Source organism: Oncorhynchus masou, chromosome 28, assembly GCF_036934945.1.
Source record: "Oncorhynchus masou masou isolate Uvic2021 chromosome 28, UVic_Omas_1.1, whole genome shotgun sequence".
Classification (NCBI taxonomy): Eukaryota; Metazoa; Chordata; class Actinopteri; order Salmoniformes; family Salmonidae; genus Oncorhynchus; species Oncorhynchus masou.
Window position 1 is genome coordinate 21,001,339 of NC_088239.1, and position 17,428 is coordinate 21,018,766.

Here is a 17,428-nt window from a genome sequence, read left to right on the forward strand (position 1 = left end):
AAATACACGAGAGTTCAGGGGCCTTGCTTTAACAAAGTTAACCATTTTCACTGGGGTGTCCAAAACATCTTTCAAGCTGTCAGGCATTCCCTTGGCAGCAAGAGCCTCTCGGTGGATGCTGCAGTGTACCGTTTGCATGCGCGTTATCACTCCACTATGTCTCCCTGTCATGGCTTTTGAGGCATCAGTGTAGATACAAACACATCTTGACCACCAAAGTCCACTTTATGTCACAAAGCTGTCCAGTACTTTAAAAATATCCTCTCCAGTGGTTTGCAGAAGAGGATGTCCTTTTCCCCCAGCATTGTCCCAGCCATATCCGTAGCAGCAGGAAGAATTAAGTCCTCCACAATAGTATGGGGCTTGCCTGTCCTAGCCACTCGGTAGCTCACCATATAAGACACTTCTATCCCCTTCTTACTAATGGTATCTGTTGCTTTTATACATGTCTTATTACTTGAAAGTCATCTTAATTCTCACTCAAAAAACTCCCGTGGCTTATTTTTAAATTGGCATGTTTTGTTTCTAAATGTCTGCGCAAGAGTGAAGGTTTCATCGAGTTGTGAGATAGTACTTTTGCACATAAAACACACTGTCACTGGGGAAAGGCACTACCCCCAATATAAGTGAACCCCAAATCAATGAAGTTCTCATCATATTTGCGCCTCTTCGATGGTCCAACGCCCCTGCCTGTTGTTCGGTGCTTTGACGGGTAAGGGGGCAGTAGCTCTTCGGCTGCATCAGATTCACAACTTTCATGCTAGCTGGGCTAACAACAAATGTAGAATTACTGATGCTAGCATTGGATGTGTTCCTGGAAGCAGAACAACTTGTGTCGTCGACAGGTGCAGTACTGCTGGTAGTAGCAGTACTATCAGTAGAGCTGGTATATGTCTCTATGGATGTGAGCCTTACTTCTTTTAACCATTTATCAATTTTAGAGCAAACAGAATGAGCAGCAGCTACGTTTGGCTACATACGGACCGTTGGTGGAATTCCCGCGAGAGAGTAACGGTTAATGTTAATGTTAATTATTGTTAATTATATGTTAATTATTTGACTAGGCTACCTGTATTTGACATTGTATTGCTATTTGCTGAACACTAGATGGTTAAATTTTCTTTTTGGCAGTGAAACAAGGCTATTCAGGCAAGAGAAAAAAACTCACTCAAATGGATAACCCTGTTGGAAAATATAAATAGACAGTTTGAAAATGTGAAAAAAAAAAAAATCTGAATCACATTTTTATTTGGCGCTGTGTGTACACCCCTGTGTGTACGACAAATGTACTGATGGGGGTCAAATTATCTGTTAAGATACAGTATGTTGCATGAATTCACAAATTGAAAAATGATTTAATTATTAGGCCTTCTCTCACAATTTCACACATTTTCAACACCTTTTCCCAATTCTACGTTTGACAAGCAGTTTCACCACTTGGCACTGTGCATACACATGGTCATGGCTGTGCGTACATTTATGCACACACAAGCAACCGTTCATATTGATCAATCTCACATTTTGCTTGGAAATTATCCCACACATGGTTTACTCACGGATTTGTGCCTACGCATGATTGATAAATGAGGCCCCTGGGCTGTTGGTGTGGATGGTAGAGCTCTCGTCTCTGGACTGCAGGATAGTACGATAGCACCCAATACCTATGTGTACATCAGTCGGCTACACTGGTGGCAGAGGTGAGATACCTATAGGGCTTTTGTGAAAGCTCATTTGGATAGGCCTATGGAGCCTGGGTACATGGACGCAGTAGCATAAGCTGATGATAGTTCTACTGCGCATGTGAGGAGCTCTCAATATACATTGGTTGTCTGCAGTTAGATATTTACAGTTATTACACATCCAGCAAATTTATTTTCAAGATTAAAACCTAATCTGTAACCCAACCTGATCTGGTAGTTTAATAAAAAACAAACTGTATAAATTACATGGTAAACATTTAGCTATGTGCTTTATTCACAACACTTTCTCTCACTAGACTTTTCTTGCAGTAACATCAATCCCCACCATTTCTGAGAATTTTTGTCTTTTTTATTATTTTAATATTGAAAGTGTGTATTGCTGCCAAAGATATGTAATTGATTGAGGTGGATTCACCTGACTCGAAGGTGTCACGCTAGCAGCAAATATTTATATAACTAAACCAAGATAGACCACAGCCTGTCATTTCCAATGGGAAAGAATTAGTCACAGTGGGCAGAACAAGCAAGGAAGTGGGAAGAGCCAAGCACGAGCAAGCGAGAGCCTATTGGCCCGTTCTAGCATGCGTCGGTTTATTTCGGTTAGGGAACACCTACTCTGTGAAGTGCGCGTGTGCAATAACTCAATTCGCCATTGCACTCCTTCGAAATAACGTGATTTAAAAAAAATATTCGTAAAAGGTAAAGTGTACAAGACTTAGTCCACTCTGTTCATAACATATTCTAGTTTTGGGAACAGAAAACTGTAATGAGATAAAACGTTTAATCGATGAGAAATTTTGCAGAATGTTCCATCTTTCCCGTTGCTGGGCACTGGGCTTTCTCTCAAAAACAGATTTGGTCGTTTTTGCAAACGCCAAGCGGATGCTTCATATTTATACATCCGGTGAAATATCTGTCTCATTTGTTCTTTCTGTGCTCGTGGAGGAGCAGAGAATTAATGAAAATTCAGTCATCGGTCGAAAGACTAAATGGGTGGGCTTTGTGATTGACATACTTCTAATCGAATCAGAGTTTGAAGTGTAAAAGCGAAATCGGTAAGAATGCATAAATGTGCTGCAATATATCCAATAGACGACAACGAAAAACGGTAGAAGGTGTGTCGACAATGCTTAATTGAGTAATACGATTGCGAGTTTACGCCCGCAGTACGTAACTCCACCCCCGACTTCCATTTCTGAACTGAGGACACAGCACTCGCGAAGAGAATCTTTTAGGTTATGTATATTTCTTAATGTAAATAAACTGTAACGTTAGGCTCTCCGCTGAAACTTTGATACACACACACACACAACTGAAGTAGCCTTTGCAATTGTAGTTGGAACCCGTTCGGACAGAGGCTAGAGTCGAAGCTGGCCTTTTATTTCACGTTTTAACTTTCCTAAGCGGCGGTTTCCGCCGTTTTTTTTCTTTCGCCCCACTCACTCTCCCGCTGTGTGAGTAGGGGCCTGTAACGTTGGTTTAAGCCACGAGGCGCGTCGGATAAACCGGAATTGGGAGATGGCGGAGTTCGGTAACGGAATGGACTCGGGCATAACGGAAGAATCCCTGCTGGACTCAGACCCAGGGCACCCAGAACTAGAAGACCCGGGTGTTGGCGATGAGGAACCTGGATTAGAGGAGGGAGAGGCCGCGATCGAGGACCCGGTAAGTGAAGGGCATAGTTTATGCCCAAAATCTCACTCCAGTTGAGACAATACATGTGTATTGTACGATAGAGATTGCGGGTGTACACGCGTTATTTTAAGCTGCAATCAGCTATATATTTTTTTTTATTCCCGGTGGTCTTTTTTAAAATCTCTTGGTTGATATCCGACATTGAGGCTCAGTAGAAATGTGTGGTGACATGCGTGATTTTGGCGGCCATGTTGGCGCAGCAGCGTTGGTAGTTTCTCTGCGCCAGTGCTGTCGACCTAGTGGAGAAAAAATATTCGTCGCAAAAATGCAATACGGAGATGTAGACTGGGGCGAGGATAGGACAGGCCGCCATTAGCCGCCGGATTGCGAGTCCATCCGCAGACATTGCGAGAGCTCACGGTAAACACGCCTCCTTTCTTTTCTCATACGCTGACAGCTGCTGTAATGGAAGCGCTGATGCGCATACGGAACATGATGGTCAACTCCGTGAAAATTTAAATGACTAGTAAAAAAGCTTTAATGTTTTGACTTACTATCTATATGTTATATAGCTAAAATGCGCGTAGAAAAGTATGCTGCACTTGCTCTGTAGTAGGGATTTATGGATATTTGGGCTGGATATAACGTTAGTGGGAGGGAGTCGACGAGATAATGGTAGTTGGCTGGCTAGTTGGCTTGCTAATAATTGGGATGTTTCAGACATGCACCTGACACGCATGTTTATTCTCCCAGTAAAGTCATTGAATGACTTGCGAAACGCAAGCATTTTTAAACATGTAATTTTGACTATTATAAGTAGGTATTCTCTTGATAAATTAGTGGGTAATGGATATTACTGTGGTAGTGTGCAAAGATGCGGTTTGAAAATACTCACATTAAAGCTGTTGGCTTGCATTTATGTTATCTACAATGTTTCTGATTTGTATATGCATGTGTGATAGTGGTCTTTGGCATGAATGTGTTCGAAAGCAATTATGTAAGCACGAGACTGGGGGTGCGGTATTTTGTTTAGGGCTGGGCTTGCATCCTTCGATATTTTCAGGAGGGAAGAGACTACACTAAATATGCGACAAAATGCAGCCAGCCATCTCCGAATCAAGTAAGCCATGTAGTTACCAGGAATTTCACTGTTTCCTCTTGAAGCCAGTCGAAGCTGTTGAATTTGTCTATTGGTTGTTATGATCAATGGGGCCATGCAAGACATCCCCAAGACCTGGAATGGATTAACCTGCAATGCAAATTGTGTCAGTAGTCCAGGATGGATTTGGAGCAACTCCCACTGCGCTGCAATGCAGCAATGTCAAGGAGGCCTAAACCCAATAAGGGATTCCACCCAACAGGATGTATGGCACCACTGTCTTATTGGCCATCACTGGGGCGGTGGGGATTCTTGCTGAGCGAGCAGTCTGTGAAATGAATGGTGAAGCCTGATACAAAGACCCCGGGCCAATGGTCATGTGCTGCGAGCCTGTTCCACTCAGCAGCTAGTGCAGGAACAGGGTCATCTTAGGCTACTGAACTGCCAAGTGTGTCATGTGCTTGCACGGCATGGATGAATACGATGAAATAATTTATTTGGTACATTTTTTTTGTTTTCTTCCCATGATGTCTGTCAAGCCTGCCGACTAGTGTGGTGTGTGTTGCAATTGAGTATTGATGTATTGATTTATTTATTTTCAGGAGCTGGAGGCGATCAAAGCTCGGGTGCGAGAGATGGAGGAGGAAGCAGAAAAGCTGAAGGAGTTACAGAACGAGGTGGAGAAACAGATGAATCTTAGCCCTCCACCAGGTTAGTTTATTTGGGAAGAAAGAGTGATAAGGTGCCTTGGAACATGTCTCCCAAAAATTACTGTTTGAGAAGACCGACTGATTTTTGTATTTCACAGAAGTTTCCAGGGCAGCTACAAGGCAGAGATGAATTAATATCAAACCCTTCCAAATATACACTACCGTTCAAAAGTTTGGGGTCACTTAGAAATGTCCTTGTTTTTGAAAAGCACACAAAAAATCCCATTAAAATAATATCACATTGATCAGAAATACAGTGTAGATGTTGTAAATGACTATTGAAGCTAAAAAAATATATAATAATAATTAAAAAGATACATCTACATGGGTGTACAGAAGCCCATTATCAGTAACCATCACGCCTGTGTTCCAATGGCATGGTTGTGTTAGCTCATCCAAGTTAATAATTTTAAAAGGCTAATTGATTATTGGAAAACACTTTTGCAATTGTTACGCACAGCTGAGAACTGTTGTGCTGATTTAAAGAAACAAAAAGGCCAGTTTTATTGCATCTGGAGCATCAGCATTTGTGGGTTCCATTGCAGGCTCAAAATGGCCAGAAACAAAGACCTTTCTTCTGAAACTCGTCAGTCTATTGTTCTGAGAAATTAAGGCCATTCCATATGAGAAATTGCCGAGAAACTGAACATCTCGTACAATGCTGTGTACTACTACCTTCACAGAACAGCGCAAACTGTCTCTAACCAGAATAGAAAGAGGAGTGGGAGGCCCTGGTGCACAACTAAGCAAGAGGACAAGTACATTAGTGTAGTTTGAGAAACCGGTGCCTCATAAGTCCTCAACTGGCAGCTTCATTAAGTAGTACCCGCAAAACAACAGTTTCAACGTCAACAGTGAAGAGGAGACACCGGGATGCTGGCATTCTAGGCAGTTGCAAAGAAAGCCATATCTTAGACTGACCAATGAAAAGAAAAACATAAGATGGGCAAAAGAACACAGGTACTGGACAGAGAAAGATTGGAAACAAAGTGTTATGGACAGACAAATCTAAGTTTGAGGTGTTCGGATCACAAAGAACATTCGTGAGACATTGAAAAGATGCTGGGGGAGTGCTTGATGCCATCTGTCAAGCATGGTGGAGGCAATGTGATGGTCTGGGGGTGCTTTGGTGGTGATACAGGATAAAAGAGGTCTTGAAGAAGGAAGGCTATTGCTCCATTTTGCAACGCCATACCCTGTGGACGGCGCTTAATTGGAGACTATTTCCTCCCACGACAGGACAATGACCCAAAGCACAGCTCCAAACTAGGCAAGAACTGTTTAGGGAAGAAGCAGTCAGCTGGTATTCTATCTATAATCTCAGCCCTATTGAGCTGTTGTGGGAGCAGTTTGACCGTATGGTATGTAAGAAGTGCCCATCAAGCCAATCCAACTTGTGGGAGGTGCTTCAGGAAGTATGGGTTGAAATATCTTCAGATTACCTCAACAAATTGATAACTAGAATGCCAAAGGTCTGCATGGCTGTAATTGCTGCAAACGGAGGATTCTTTGACGAAAGCAAAGTTGTTGAAGGACACAATTATTTCAATTCAAAATCATTATTTATAACCTTGTCTTGACTATTTCCCATTAATTTTGCACCTCATTTCATGTATGTTTTCATGGAAAACAAGGACACTTCTAAGTGACCCCAAACTTTTGAACGGTAGTGTATATAAATTTGTCTCAATTTTGCTCTCTCTAGCCGGTCCCGTCATCATGTCCATCGAGGAGAAAATGGAAGCTGACGCAAGATCTATCTATGTTGGAAATGTAAGGCTTCACCCCCTCCTTAACCTCAGATGGTGTTTCTATTTTGGGTGTATGTGGAATTCACCTGGTTAGGTGTTCAAGATGATTCTATCGTATGATGAGTGTAGCAGAGTTTCAAATTGACATCATTCACGATTTCACACTACTTTGAATGTAAAAACCTTAATTTGGAGTTTGGTACCGAGTTGATTCTGTTTTGCGGAATTGACTAGCCATTGTCAGCTGTATCTCACTGTTCTTCCTCTCTGTGGACAGGTTGATTACGGCGCCACGGCGGAGGAGCTAGAAGCCCACTTTCACGGTTGCGGCTCCGTCAACAGAGTCACCATCCTGTGTGACAAGTTCACAGGGCATCCCAAAGGGTAAATGCCTACACCCTCATTCCCCCCATTTGCAGTAGTGCAAATCTGCGTTTTTTGAAAACTATCAGAAATAAACAGCACAATGTAGAAGTGTCTATCACTTAGCAACAGCTAAGGAGGAGAAAGTGGCTCGCTCAAAAGACTGAAACCACATTGCCTTAACTTTCTATAGAGATGACTTGGACTGCAGCACAGAGGATTTCTTTACTGACATGGTGGTCTAGCTCACTCAAGTGCCCATGTCCATTTTATAGCCATGTACAATTCATGGCTAGTATAAAAGCTTTTATCATTCCCTTTCCACTTAAAGTAATGCAATTATACTAGCTAATATTATTCTGTTTGATTCAGGTCTCAGTAGTGTTACTTTTAGTTAATTGAAAGTAACTGCTTATTCTAATAGCCTGGCGTTATTTTCTAAAGCTTGTATTTGTGTATGAGATAAACCAGTTAGGATGATAATGATCAGGTTGCTAAACTGTTGCTCATCGCACATGTTATTGTCATTATTAGGGAATTATTGAAAAGGGGTGTCCATGATTGTTCAGTGATTTGTGCTCTGATTTTTAGTGCTTCATGACGCTCTTATATTTCTGCTGCTGTTGCAGATTTGCCTATATCGAGTTTTCAGACAAGGAGTCTGTGAGGACGGCCATGGCATTGGACGAGTCTCTGTTCAGAGGAAGGCAGATTAAGGTGAGGACGCAACACTGTTTCATAAACCATGTTTCCATTCATTCTTTTTGTATGCGAGTAAAGTACATGTTGGGGGAAAAAGTCATGCCTGCCATGGCAACTACAGATATTTATGGGCAAATATTGATATAATAACCATTTTGAAGTAAACTTGGGAGTCACGTGATGTGCTGTGTGGGTCCTTCCACCGTGACTACAGTTTATTAGGTTATAGATTAATTACGTTATGAACTTCCCAGGGTGGTGAAAGTGCATGGTGATGAGTTTGATGCGCCTTTGTACGACATCATCACGCACAGCCTTTTTTTGTCCGCAGCAAGTCAGTTGGATGGAAACAAATCTCTGATTTGCGTTTATTGTTTTTATGCAGTTTTTAGAATATTTGTATGAAGATCTGTCGCCAATTAGATGGAAACCTAGCTACTGTCACAGTCAATTCCGTTTCAAATTAAGTAAAGAAATGGGGAAAATCTCAATTCTGAGCAATTTCTGTATGAACTGAATTTCAGTTCCATTTCCTACGTTAACTGGGTGTTAAATGGGACTGACCTCTGTACCCTTCTGAACTCTGTGGCCACGGTGCTATTGTCTAACCTGTGGTTTCTGGTTTCCCCTGTCTTGATCCTGCCAGGTGGGTGTGAAGAGAACAAACAGGCCAGGTATCAGCACCACAGACCGCGGGTTTCCTCGGGCCCGCTTCCGCTCACGAGGAGGGAACTTTAACCCGTCACGTGCACGTTACTACAGTGGCTACACACCGCCCAGAGGCAGAGGACGGGCCTTCAGGTGAGCACCCCGGAACACTCATACCCTGAGACTGAGAGACAGCAGGCCATTACCTGGGGGAGGGGAAAAGTGAGGTAGAATTAGTGAGATTATGGAGGAAGTGAGGATGAGCAGAGAGGGAGATGATTTTCTCACTGTAAAGCCTGAAGCCAACCCCCCCCCACACACACGCACACGCACTGTTTGCAGATCTTAAAGCACCGAATTGGTGTAAGTAATTTGGTAGCGCAAACACTGAAGGGGCAGGTGCTAGTGTTGGTTTTCGGACCTGGCTTCAAAATGTGCAGTGAAGAGAGAGTATGCTCAATTCTAAACATGCTCCTGCCCTAGACTCAGTGGGGCCATCAGGTGTCTCTGGGCTAGTGGTTGAAACTGGGTGTATAGAGAATCATTGAAGGTACAGTGCCTATAGAAAGTCTACACCAGTCTTTCACATTTTGTTGTGTTATAAAGTGGGATTGAAATAGATTTAATTGATCTACACAATACTCCATAATGTCAGTGAAAATAAAATTCTACACTTTTACAAAGGAATAAAAATTAAAGGACAAAAATAGTCGTTGCAGAATAAAAATTGGATTTTTACAACAACAAAAAAATGTTTACATTTGAGTCATTTAGCAAATGCGCTTATCAAGAGCGACTTGTATGCTGACCAAACCGCATGCATGTCCGCATGTTTATTTTGTCCCGCCACACCAGAAGTGATCAGGACACGCAGGTTGAAATATCAAAAACAAACTCTGAACCTGGGGACAGGTCGAAAAGCATTAAACATTTATGGAAATGTAGCTAGCTAGCTTGCTGTTACTAGCTAATTTGTCCTGGGATATTAACATTGGGTTGTTTATTATACCTGAAATGCACAAGGTCCTCTACTCTGAGAGTTCATAATAAATGGTAAACCCAATTTGTTTTTTGTAATCTTTCCTCCTTCATGCTTTTTCTTCTTTGGACTTTATATGGTGGTTGGCAACCAATTTTACGGCGCATTACCACAGATGAACTGAATGTGGACTTTGGTTCATCTTCCAATCACCCATGTGGGTATATGCTCTTAAAAACCAATGAGGAAATGGGAGAGGCAGGACTTGCTGAGCGCCCCACAAATAGAACATAGTTCTATTTTAGCACCTGCCCATACAGAAGCTTGTGAGCAGTGTGGGTGCAATGATTGAATAACATGTATGCATACATTTTATTTTGCAGCGCGAACGGTGTGGTCAGCATGTTACAGTATTGAGCGCATTGAACTACTCAACTTTTTAGAGTTGAACCCTTTTAACACTATCAACGTTTCGCTCTACTGTGGGAATTGTGCTAGACTCGGGAGGCCCTAATATTAGCCACTTTCAATCTAACATACCGAAACAAAACAAACTATGCAAGACTTAGTATGCCAAACGATCTGTGCAAGAGATTTTCTTGTAGGTATTCTTAGTTGCAACACTGCCTTCCCTGGGCCGATTGTGCGCTGCCCTATGGGACTCCCAATCACGGCCGGATGTGATTCAGCCTAGATTTGAAACAGGGACTGTAGTGACCCCTCTTGCATTGAGATGCAGTGCCTTAGACCGCTGTGCCACTGGAGCCCTGGTAAAGTGGTTTCTTGCCTCAAACAACGCATTTTCAGTCACCTTGTCTGAAGGACAAGTGGATAAACAGACAGGGTAATATCAAGCCCTGCCTTTTGTATTTTTTTTTCACATCTCATGGAATGTGGGCCTACATTGAACACCACATATTGGCTGACTCTATAGGCTGAATGATAAAACCGCTATTTCCATGTTAAAATGTTATGGGATGCAATTTTCTTTTTTTTCTTTTTTAATTGTAGGCCGCTCTTGTAGGTAAGCACAGGCAAAATGCTAGAGGAAAACATGGTTCAGTCTGCTTTACACCAGACACTGCAAGAGGAATTCACCTTTCAGCATGACCATAACTGACAACACACAGCCAAATCTACACTGGAGTTGCTAACCAAGAAGTGTGACTCTTCCTGAGTAGCTGAGTTAGACTTTCAAGCTGATTTAAGTCTATGGCTAGCCATGATCCTTGACAGTTTGAAGAATATATATATATATTTAAAGAATCAAGGGTAAATATTGCACAATACAGTAAAGCTCTTATGAGACTTACCCAGGTAGCCTTGTGATTTAAGAGGGTTGGACAAGTAACTGAAAGGTTGCTGGTTTGAATCCCCAAGCCAACTAGGTGAAAAATCTGTGCCCTTGAGCAAGGCACAACCATAATTTCTCCTGTAAGTCACTCTTGATATGTGTCTGCTAAATGACTCAAATGTACCCAGCTGTAATCGCTGCCAAAGGTGTTGTCCATTTCAAGATATATTCGTGTTTTAATTTTCATCTTTAAAAAGTTTGAATTTTGCTTTTTGACAGGATATTGTGTAGATAAATGTATAATTAAAAAATATGTTCGTCCCACTTCGTAACAATAAAATGTGAAGAAATCCAAGGGGGGTATAGTATAGACTGTTGCTATAGGCACTGAACGTCTATCAGCCTGCCTGTAGTGGGAGGGGACTGAAGCGTTGGCTAGCATTGCTGAACAACATTCCAGCAAAATCAGTGAAGGTGTGTATCCAGAGCACAGTGGAGGATAGGTTCCCTTTTAGAGTGGGGTAATGGTGAGTGGAAAGGTAAGCGAGACTGGTGGAGGGAATCAGATGGGTCAGTCAGTGTGGAGCGGTCTTGTTGCATGCACCACCTACAACCGTTTCAGAGGAGGCAGCCAAACTCTCAGTGCACGGCAGTGCGATCCTCCCAGGCTGTACATGTATGCGTGGCAGGCTCTTTGTACGACTTGGACATACATTACGTATACATACTGTCTGTGAGTGAGCATCTCTCCCATAGTGCTGGTCATTAATACTTAAAAAGGTGACAGGCAAAGAGTGACTTGCCTGGTTTTGTTTTCATTTGTTCGGTGCTAATGGTTGGATTCCATTTTAGAATGTTGACGCGACCTTAAGGACAATAAAGATGCCATGTAAGTTTTAAATGCAAATGGGTGTCTTTAGTGTACCATGAATGGCTTCTATAAGTTCTCTAGGTAGACACGTTAGCATTGTTGCTTAAACATTAATTGGCGCGTGTGTATATTTGTATAGTGTTAGTTTTCCTGCTGTACTTTTCCTCTCAGTTAACTAATGTTGTTCTAATGATTCACTGTTAGGAGACAGGTGCACTGTATTCAGAGGAATAGAATATATGCATCCTGTTTGTTAACCTGGTGCAGCTGCTCCAGAGCTGTCTTTTTTGCCTGTGACCTTTCCAAAGCAACATCCCTGCAATCTGTATTTGTTTTCAATCCATACAAAAGCCTACCCCCTATGTATGTAAAACCTGGAGTGGATCAAAGCTCTGTGCACTGGGAGTCTGTGTCTCCCTGGAGTGTGTGTCCTGCTGTGTCTCTCAGTGTGAGGTGAGAGGGGGGTTCCCATGATGACTCATTGAGCGCTCACGGTGGAGCTCTGTCTCTGGGCCCATGTGCTGTTCAATATGTATTGCTGAGACTGGGGGCTGCAGAGCAATCAAACTGAGCATCCTCACCAACTGACATGCAATGAGATTCTGACCAATGGAACAACCTTTCCATTCATCTAGACTAATTGTATCCGTTGGTCATCTGTAGTACCTTATTTGTCCCCTCTGTGGGAGCTGCTGATATGATTGTCAATCAACAATCACTGATAGCATATTTTAGCCGGGCAAAAAAAAGTATCTGCAAAGTCCTATTTAAGACAATTAGTAGGGTGACGTCATTTGGAAATTATATGTGATTGAAAATGATTTTGGTCTAGTCAGAATCTCATGCCCCATGCACTCTGATAGATAGCTCATCAGCCTGGTCTCATAGACTACATATAATATAGTAAAGGTAAAACCGGGACACTCAAATTAGTATGATATGTTACATTTTTAATATGGTTACATAATACATAAATTGCAAACGTCTAGCAACCCATAGGTTGCGAGTTCAAATCTCATCACAGATCATTTGAGCTAATTAGCAACTTTTCAACTACTTAGCATGTTAGCTAGAACTTTAACCGTTTTAGCTGACCGTAACCCTTTAACCTAACTCCTAAACTTAACCCCTAGCCTAGCTAACGTTAGCCACTAGCTAGAATTCGTAATATCATAAATTTGCTGGTTCAGAGAATGCCAAGCGTGTGCAAAGCTGTCATCGAGGCAACGGGTGGCTACTTTTAAGAATCCTAAATGTAAAATATATTTTGATTTAACACTTTCTTGGTTACTACATGATTCCATGTGTTATTTCATAGTTTTGATGTCTTCACTATTATTCTACAATGTAGAAAATGGTAAACAATTTAAGGAAAAACCCTGGAATGAGTGTCAACTTTCGACTGGTACTGTATGTTACGAATTACATCATATGAAATGGGCGATGAACATCCACAAATTTAATACGTACTAAATGGAGCATCTTGAATTTTATCTACAGAATAAGAAATTCTGAGACCAGGTTGGGCTCATACATATTTCCCAGAGATGGGCTCACCCAGTAGTGGTTTGCCCACTATGGGGAGAGTGCAGGTGCTTTGTCTTGTTGCTAAAACCAACTTGATTGTTAACTACACATTGGTGCATCAAATACATAGGCTAAAACCAACTTGATTGTTAACTACACATTGGTGCATCAAATACATAGGCTAGATGGCCACTTGGCCAGGCAGTCCCACCCACTGCCTTCACTTCCGGAATGGAGGGTTCATTCCTGCAGCCTGATTTTGACTTCAGCATTCTAACCAGTGGTTTCTACTTTAGTGTGACCCCTGTGTTTGTGGGCACTGGATGCCTGGGTCTGACGGTGGTGATGTGTGAGAATGGAAAAGCAATGTGTGATTTGATTTTGATGCTGGCTGTGTCTGTTGAGATGGTCCAGGTTGTCGGGAGAATGGGTCAGTCGAGTCTTTGTCTGCATGCTGTATGTATGTGGCCTGTCCTATAGCATGTGAAGGACTGTTCTAGTGTGTCTGTCATTCTGTTGGGAGGGTTTGTGGGGTGGGTTGGAGGCTGCTGTTCTCAGGTTCTCTCCCAACAGCGACCTCAGGAGCTGCTCTCAACAGAGAGCAAGAGGAGAGAGAGAGAAAGAGAGAGAGCGAGTGCCTCACTGTCCCCACACCCCTATTATTTTTATAGTCCTGTATAATCTGAGAATTACACATTTCACTGTTGACAAAGCTGATTTCAGCTTCTTTCTGTACGGTCAATTATTCTTAATTGAAATTGTGGTAATTCAACACTTATCTAAGGCACAATGCCATTTAAGATGGTATACATTAAAATCTTTATGCACCCCCCCAGTCTCCCTGAAGGATTGAGATTTCACCAGGCCCCCTTTCTACCTGCACACACACACACACACACTTGACACCTAAAATTGGTGTCTGTCTTTTTAAGCCAAGAAACTCACCCTCTTTTTCTCTCTCTTTTCCAGGGGCCGAGGGCGAACAACATCGTGGTATTCCCCTTACTAATACCCCCAAACACCCTTACTATCACCTCCTTGTCCCCATACAAAAAAAGAATGAAAAAAGTCCCCCAATAAAGGAAGGAATCCTGAGAAGAAAAAAGACCCCAAAAAAAAGACAAAAAATATATATAAATATATCCTGGACAGACAAACTGGCCGCAGTGTGCGATTGTGTGTGAGCGTGCGTGTGCGGAGTTGGTGCGGTCACCCTGGTAAGGTATATGATGGCCGTTGGGGAGATTTGGTGGCATTTCTTTTGAGAAGATGTTATCTCAGGCTGCAGATGTGTCTCCTTTGTCTGGGTGTGAGGGTCACAGCCAACACAGCCCCCAAATGCTTACATTTGAAAAGCAAACATCGAGGATAAGTCAATCTTTTTTGCTTTTTTTTATGTACCGTACATGTGAAACTTCCAATAGCAAAAATGTTGTTTATTTTTTAGGTTGTGGTATTGGAGTTCTCATATTCCCTTGTCTCTCTGACCAGTTGCCACTTACCCTGCCCCATCCTTTAACTCATCACTTTTGTTACCATTTCCCTTTGGTTCCATCCCATGCTCTCTTGTTTTCAGTATCTGACAGCGATTGCCTTTCAGTGGGTAAAAAAAATAAATGTAATCTCCTTTTAGCCCATGGCATTCACCCCAAGAAAGCATGGCCAGAGCTCTGCCAACTTTACTTTATTTTGTGGGTCTGGTACTTTTTTCCCCTCCTTGCACCCCTCTGCCTTTCTGTGCTGCTTCTCCTCCCATTTGTCCTTCACCTCATCTCCATGTCCTTCACCTCCTCTCCGTGTCCCTCTTCTTTCTCCCCCTCTCCTCTCTCTGTATATTAGACCACTTCTTGTCGTTTCAGGTTTCAGGACCAGTGGAGGCTGACAACCCCTGCTCCGGTGGCCGCGGCGCCCCCCAATGTCTCGGCAGGGTCTCTCTCTCTCACTGCTCCTGCTATGCACACTCACCCCATCCTTTCTGTGTGGGGGGGAGGGGGCCAGGGCGATCACAGGGCTACCGCAGGGGGCATTTACTACAACAAGCGTTGAGCTGTCTTACACACACACACCCACACTAGGCCCACACACTTTGCAGACACTACACAACCAACCACCACACATATTTATAGAGCGAGTTAATGTCAAGATGGCAGCAGCTGTTTTAGTTGGGAGAGTGAGAAAGATGGGACCAGAGAAGGGGCGGTGGGGGACCAGAGGAGGGGTGGGGGACCAGGGCCCTGGCCCCGTTTCGGACAGTGGCACAGGGGCTAAAGTAATTCATTAAAAAGAGTGTAGCTTTTATTTTAAGGGGGGTGGGTTTGTGTGGAGGGGTTTGGTTTATGGAAAAAAGAGTGGGTTTAAAAAAAAAAGTTTAGCTTTTTTATTTTTAACCCATAAGTCTGTAATTAGAAAAAAAATAAAGACTGTAAAAAATTACATGTTTTGGGTTTTTTTTTTCAAGAGTTTCAAAGCATTTAGGTATACTTAAGCGGTTCAAACCGACATTTTTGTGTACAGGGCGATCTGAATGGCGCAACATACATTTCTGTGCTCTCATTTAAGGCCCTGGTTGTTTCGCTTCACATGCCGTCCTCCGCTTCAATCTGAGATGCAGTATGTGAAATTACATTTGCAGTGCGTCACGTCACATTTTGTCGTATCCAGACAAAGGATCTATTTCCTCTGCATGTGATCCTCACAACTTCGTTTACAATACTGCATATGAAACGGGAGACCCTAGCGATTGTAGCAAAAGTAGTATAATCTCGCTGTGGTGTTCTCGGAAGGATTTAGATCTCAACATGAAAAAATACAATAATACCGCCTTTTGTTGGTTACACAATAATATAATCCTGTCGTGCATAAAACTGAAGTTGTAACGAGTCGCCAGGCATTTGAATAGCGTATGTGTGGCTCAGAGGACGCTGGGCAGAACATGATGGCGCCAGATAGCTGCTAAAAGTTGAACATACCGAAATTGTTAGGAGCGTAAGTAAAGCAATGCGTGAAACGTAAACGTACAAACCCTATGAATTAACATTTTGATGTTACACGTTCATCTCCCTTTACTTGTTTACATAATTTTTATACGTACAAACGTGTCAGGAATGTGGCATCTGCAAATGACATGAACCGAACGTAGCTAAGCGAAGTTAGCTAGTCAAGCAACTAGCGTAGAAGCTAGTTTCTTTGCAGCTTCCGGTTTTCATTTTCAAGATAAGGCTAGAGCTTGTTTTAGAATGGCTTTGAATAACGATGTTATACCAGTAGATGGCGTAGTATAGGCTTGGGTCTTGTTAAGCAAATTACCTGTGCGAATTATACTATTAAGACACAGAAGAGCCTTTTCTAGAATAACCGCCTGAGCTGCAAAAAAGTAAGTAAATATGATTTAGGCTAAGCCTATTACACTATATAAATATGCCATGCTGTTAATGGAATGGAAAGGCCATATAATTGCATCATTTTATAGCTGCGTGGGTTGGTGTGGTGATCATGTAACCTGATGAATCACACTTTCCAGTATTTGGGAGCAAAAACTGTAGGCCTTAAATTAGGCATTTTGTATTTGAATTCCACTGTATGTGGGCTTGTTATAGCCGTTTGCATTAGTAGTAACCAAGAAAGTGCATTGCCCAACCCCACCACGCAGAGGCTATAACAATACATGACAAAACAAAATATGAAGTCTTTGCAAAAACCTGAACTGAGCTAAATAGCCAAGCGGTCACACATGGTCAAGACGATCCTATTATTGCCAGATCTGTTTTCACTATCAGCCATTGCATGTGCTTTTTCAACTGTTTTTCTTAAGTATTTAGAGGCCTGTGAGCTAGGGTCTAAAATAAAAAGTTAAACACAAATGGAGTTGTTATTCGTCAAGACACCAGTACCCAAAATAGCAAAATTGCAATGCCTACAGTTTTTTGAATAGGCCTAAATTAAACTTTGAATTATTAAAGTGATAGACTAACGGACTTTTGGATAATTTTGAATACACACGGATTTCAATAGACAATAACTTCCATTCTCTTTGATTTAGTTCCTATTGCCATTCAGACACATGACAATGGATGACTGACTTGAATGAAGGAATAATTAAATGTTCACATGTGTTGGAGTGAAGAGTTGCACACATCATGCATGCTATGC

General features: G+C 42.2%; 1 protein-coding gene across 3 annotated transcripts; it reads left to right on the top strand.

Moving 5' to 3' along the window:
- The first annotated feature begins 2,677 nt into the window (after positions 1 to 2,677).
- On the top strand, positions 2,678 to 15,712 carry pabpn1 (poly(A) binding protein, nuclear 1). Of its 3 annotated transcripts, none has more exons than XM_064941555.1 (7): positions 2,678 to 3,365; positions 5,037 to 5,145; positions 6,850 to 6,917; positions 7,173 to 7,279; positions 7,888 to 7,975; positions 8,607 to 8,761; positions 15,139 to 15,712. In XM_064941555.1, the coding sequence occupies exons 1-7, from the start codon at positions 3,219 to 3,221 to the stop codon at positions 15,323 to 15,325; spliced, it is 861 nt and encodes a 286-aa protein (XP_064797627.1). In that variant the 5' UTR covers positions 2,678 to 3,218; the 3' UTR covers positions 15,326 to 15,712. The 3 variants fall into 3 exon arrangements, with proteins under 3 accessions (XP_064797627.1, XP_064797628.1, XP_064797631.1); XM_064941556.1 differs by lacking the exon at positions 15,139 to 15,712 and adding an exon at positions 14,249 to 14,961 and having other exon boundaries at positions 2,791 to 3,365; XM_064941559.1 differs by lacking the exon at positions 2,678 to 3,365 and adding an exon at positions 3,668 to 3,755.
- The last annotated feature ends 1,716 nt before the right edge of the window (positions 15,713 to 17,428 follow it).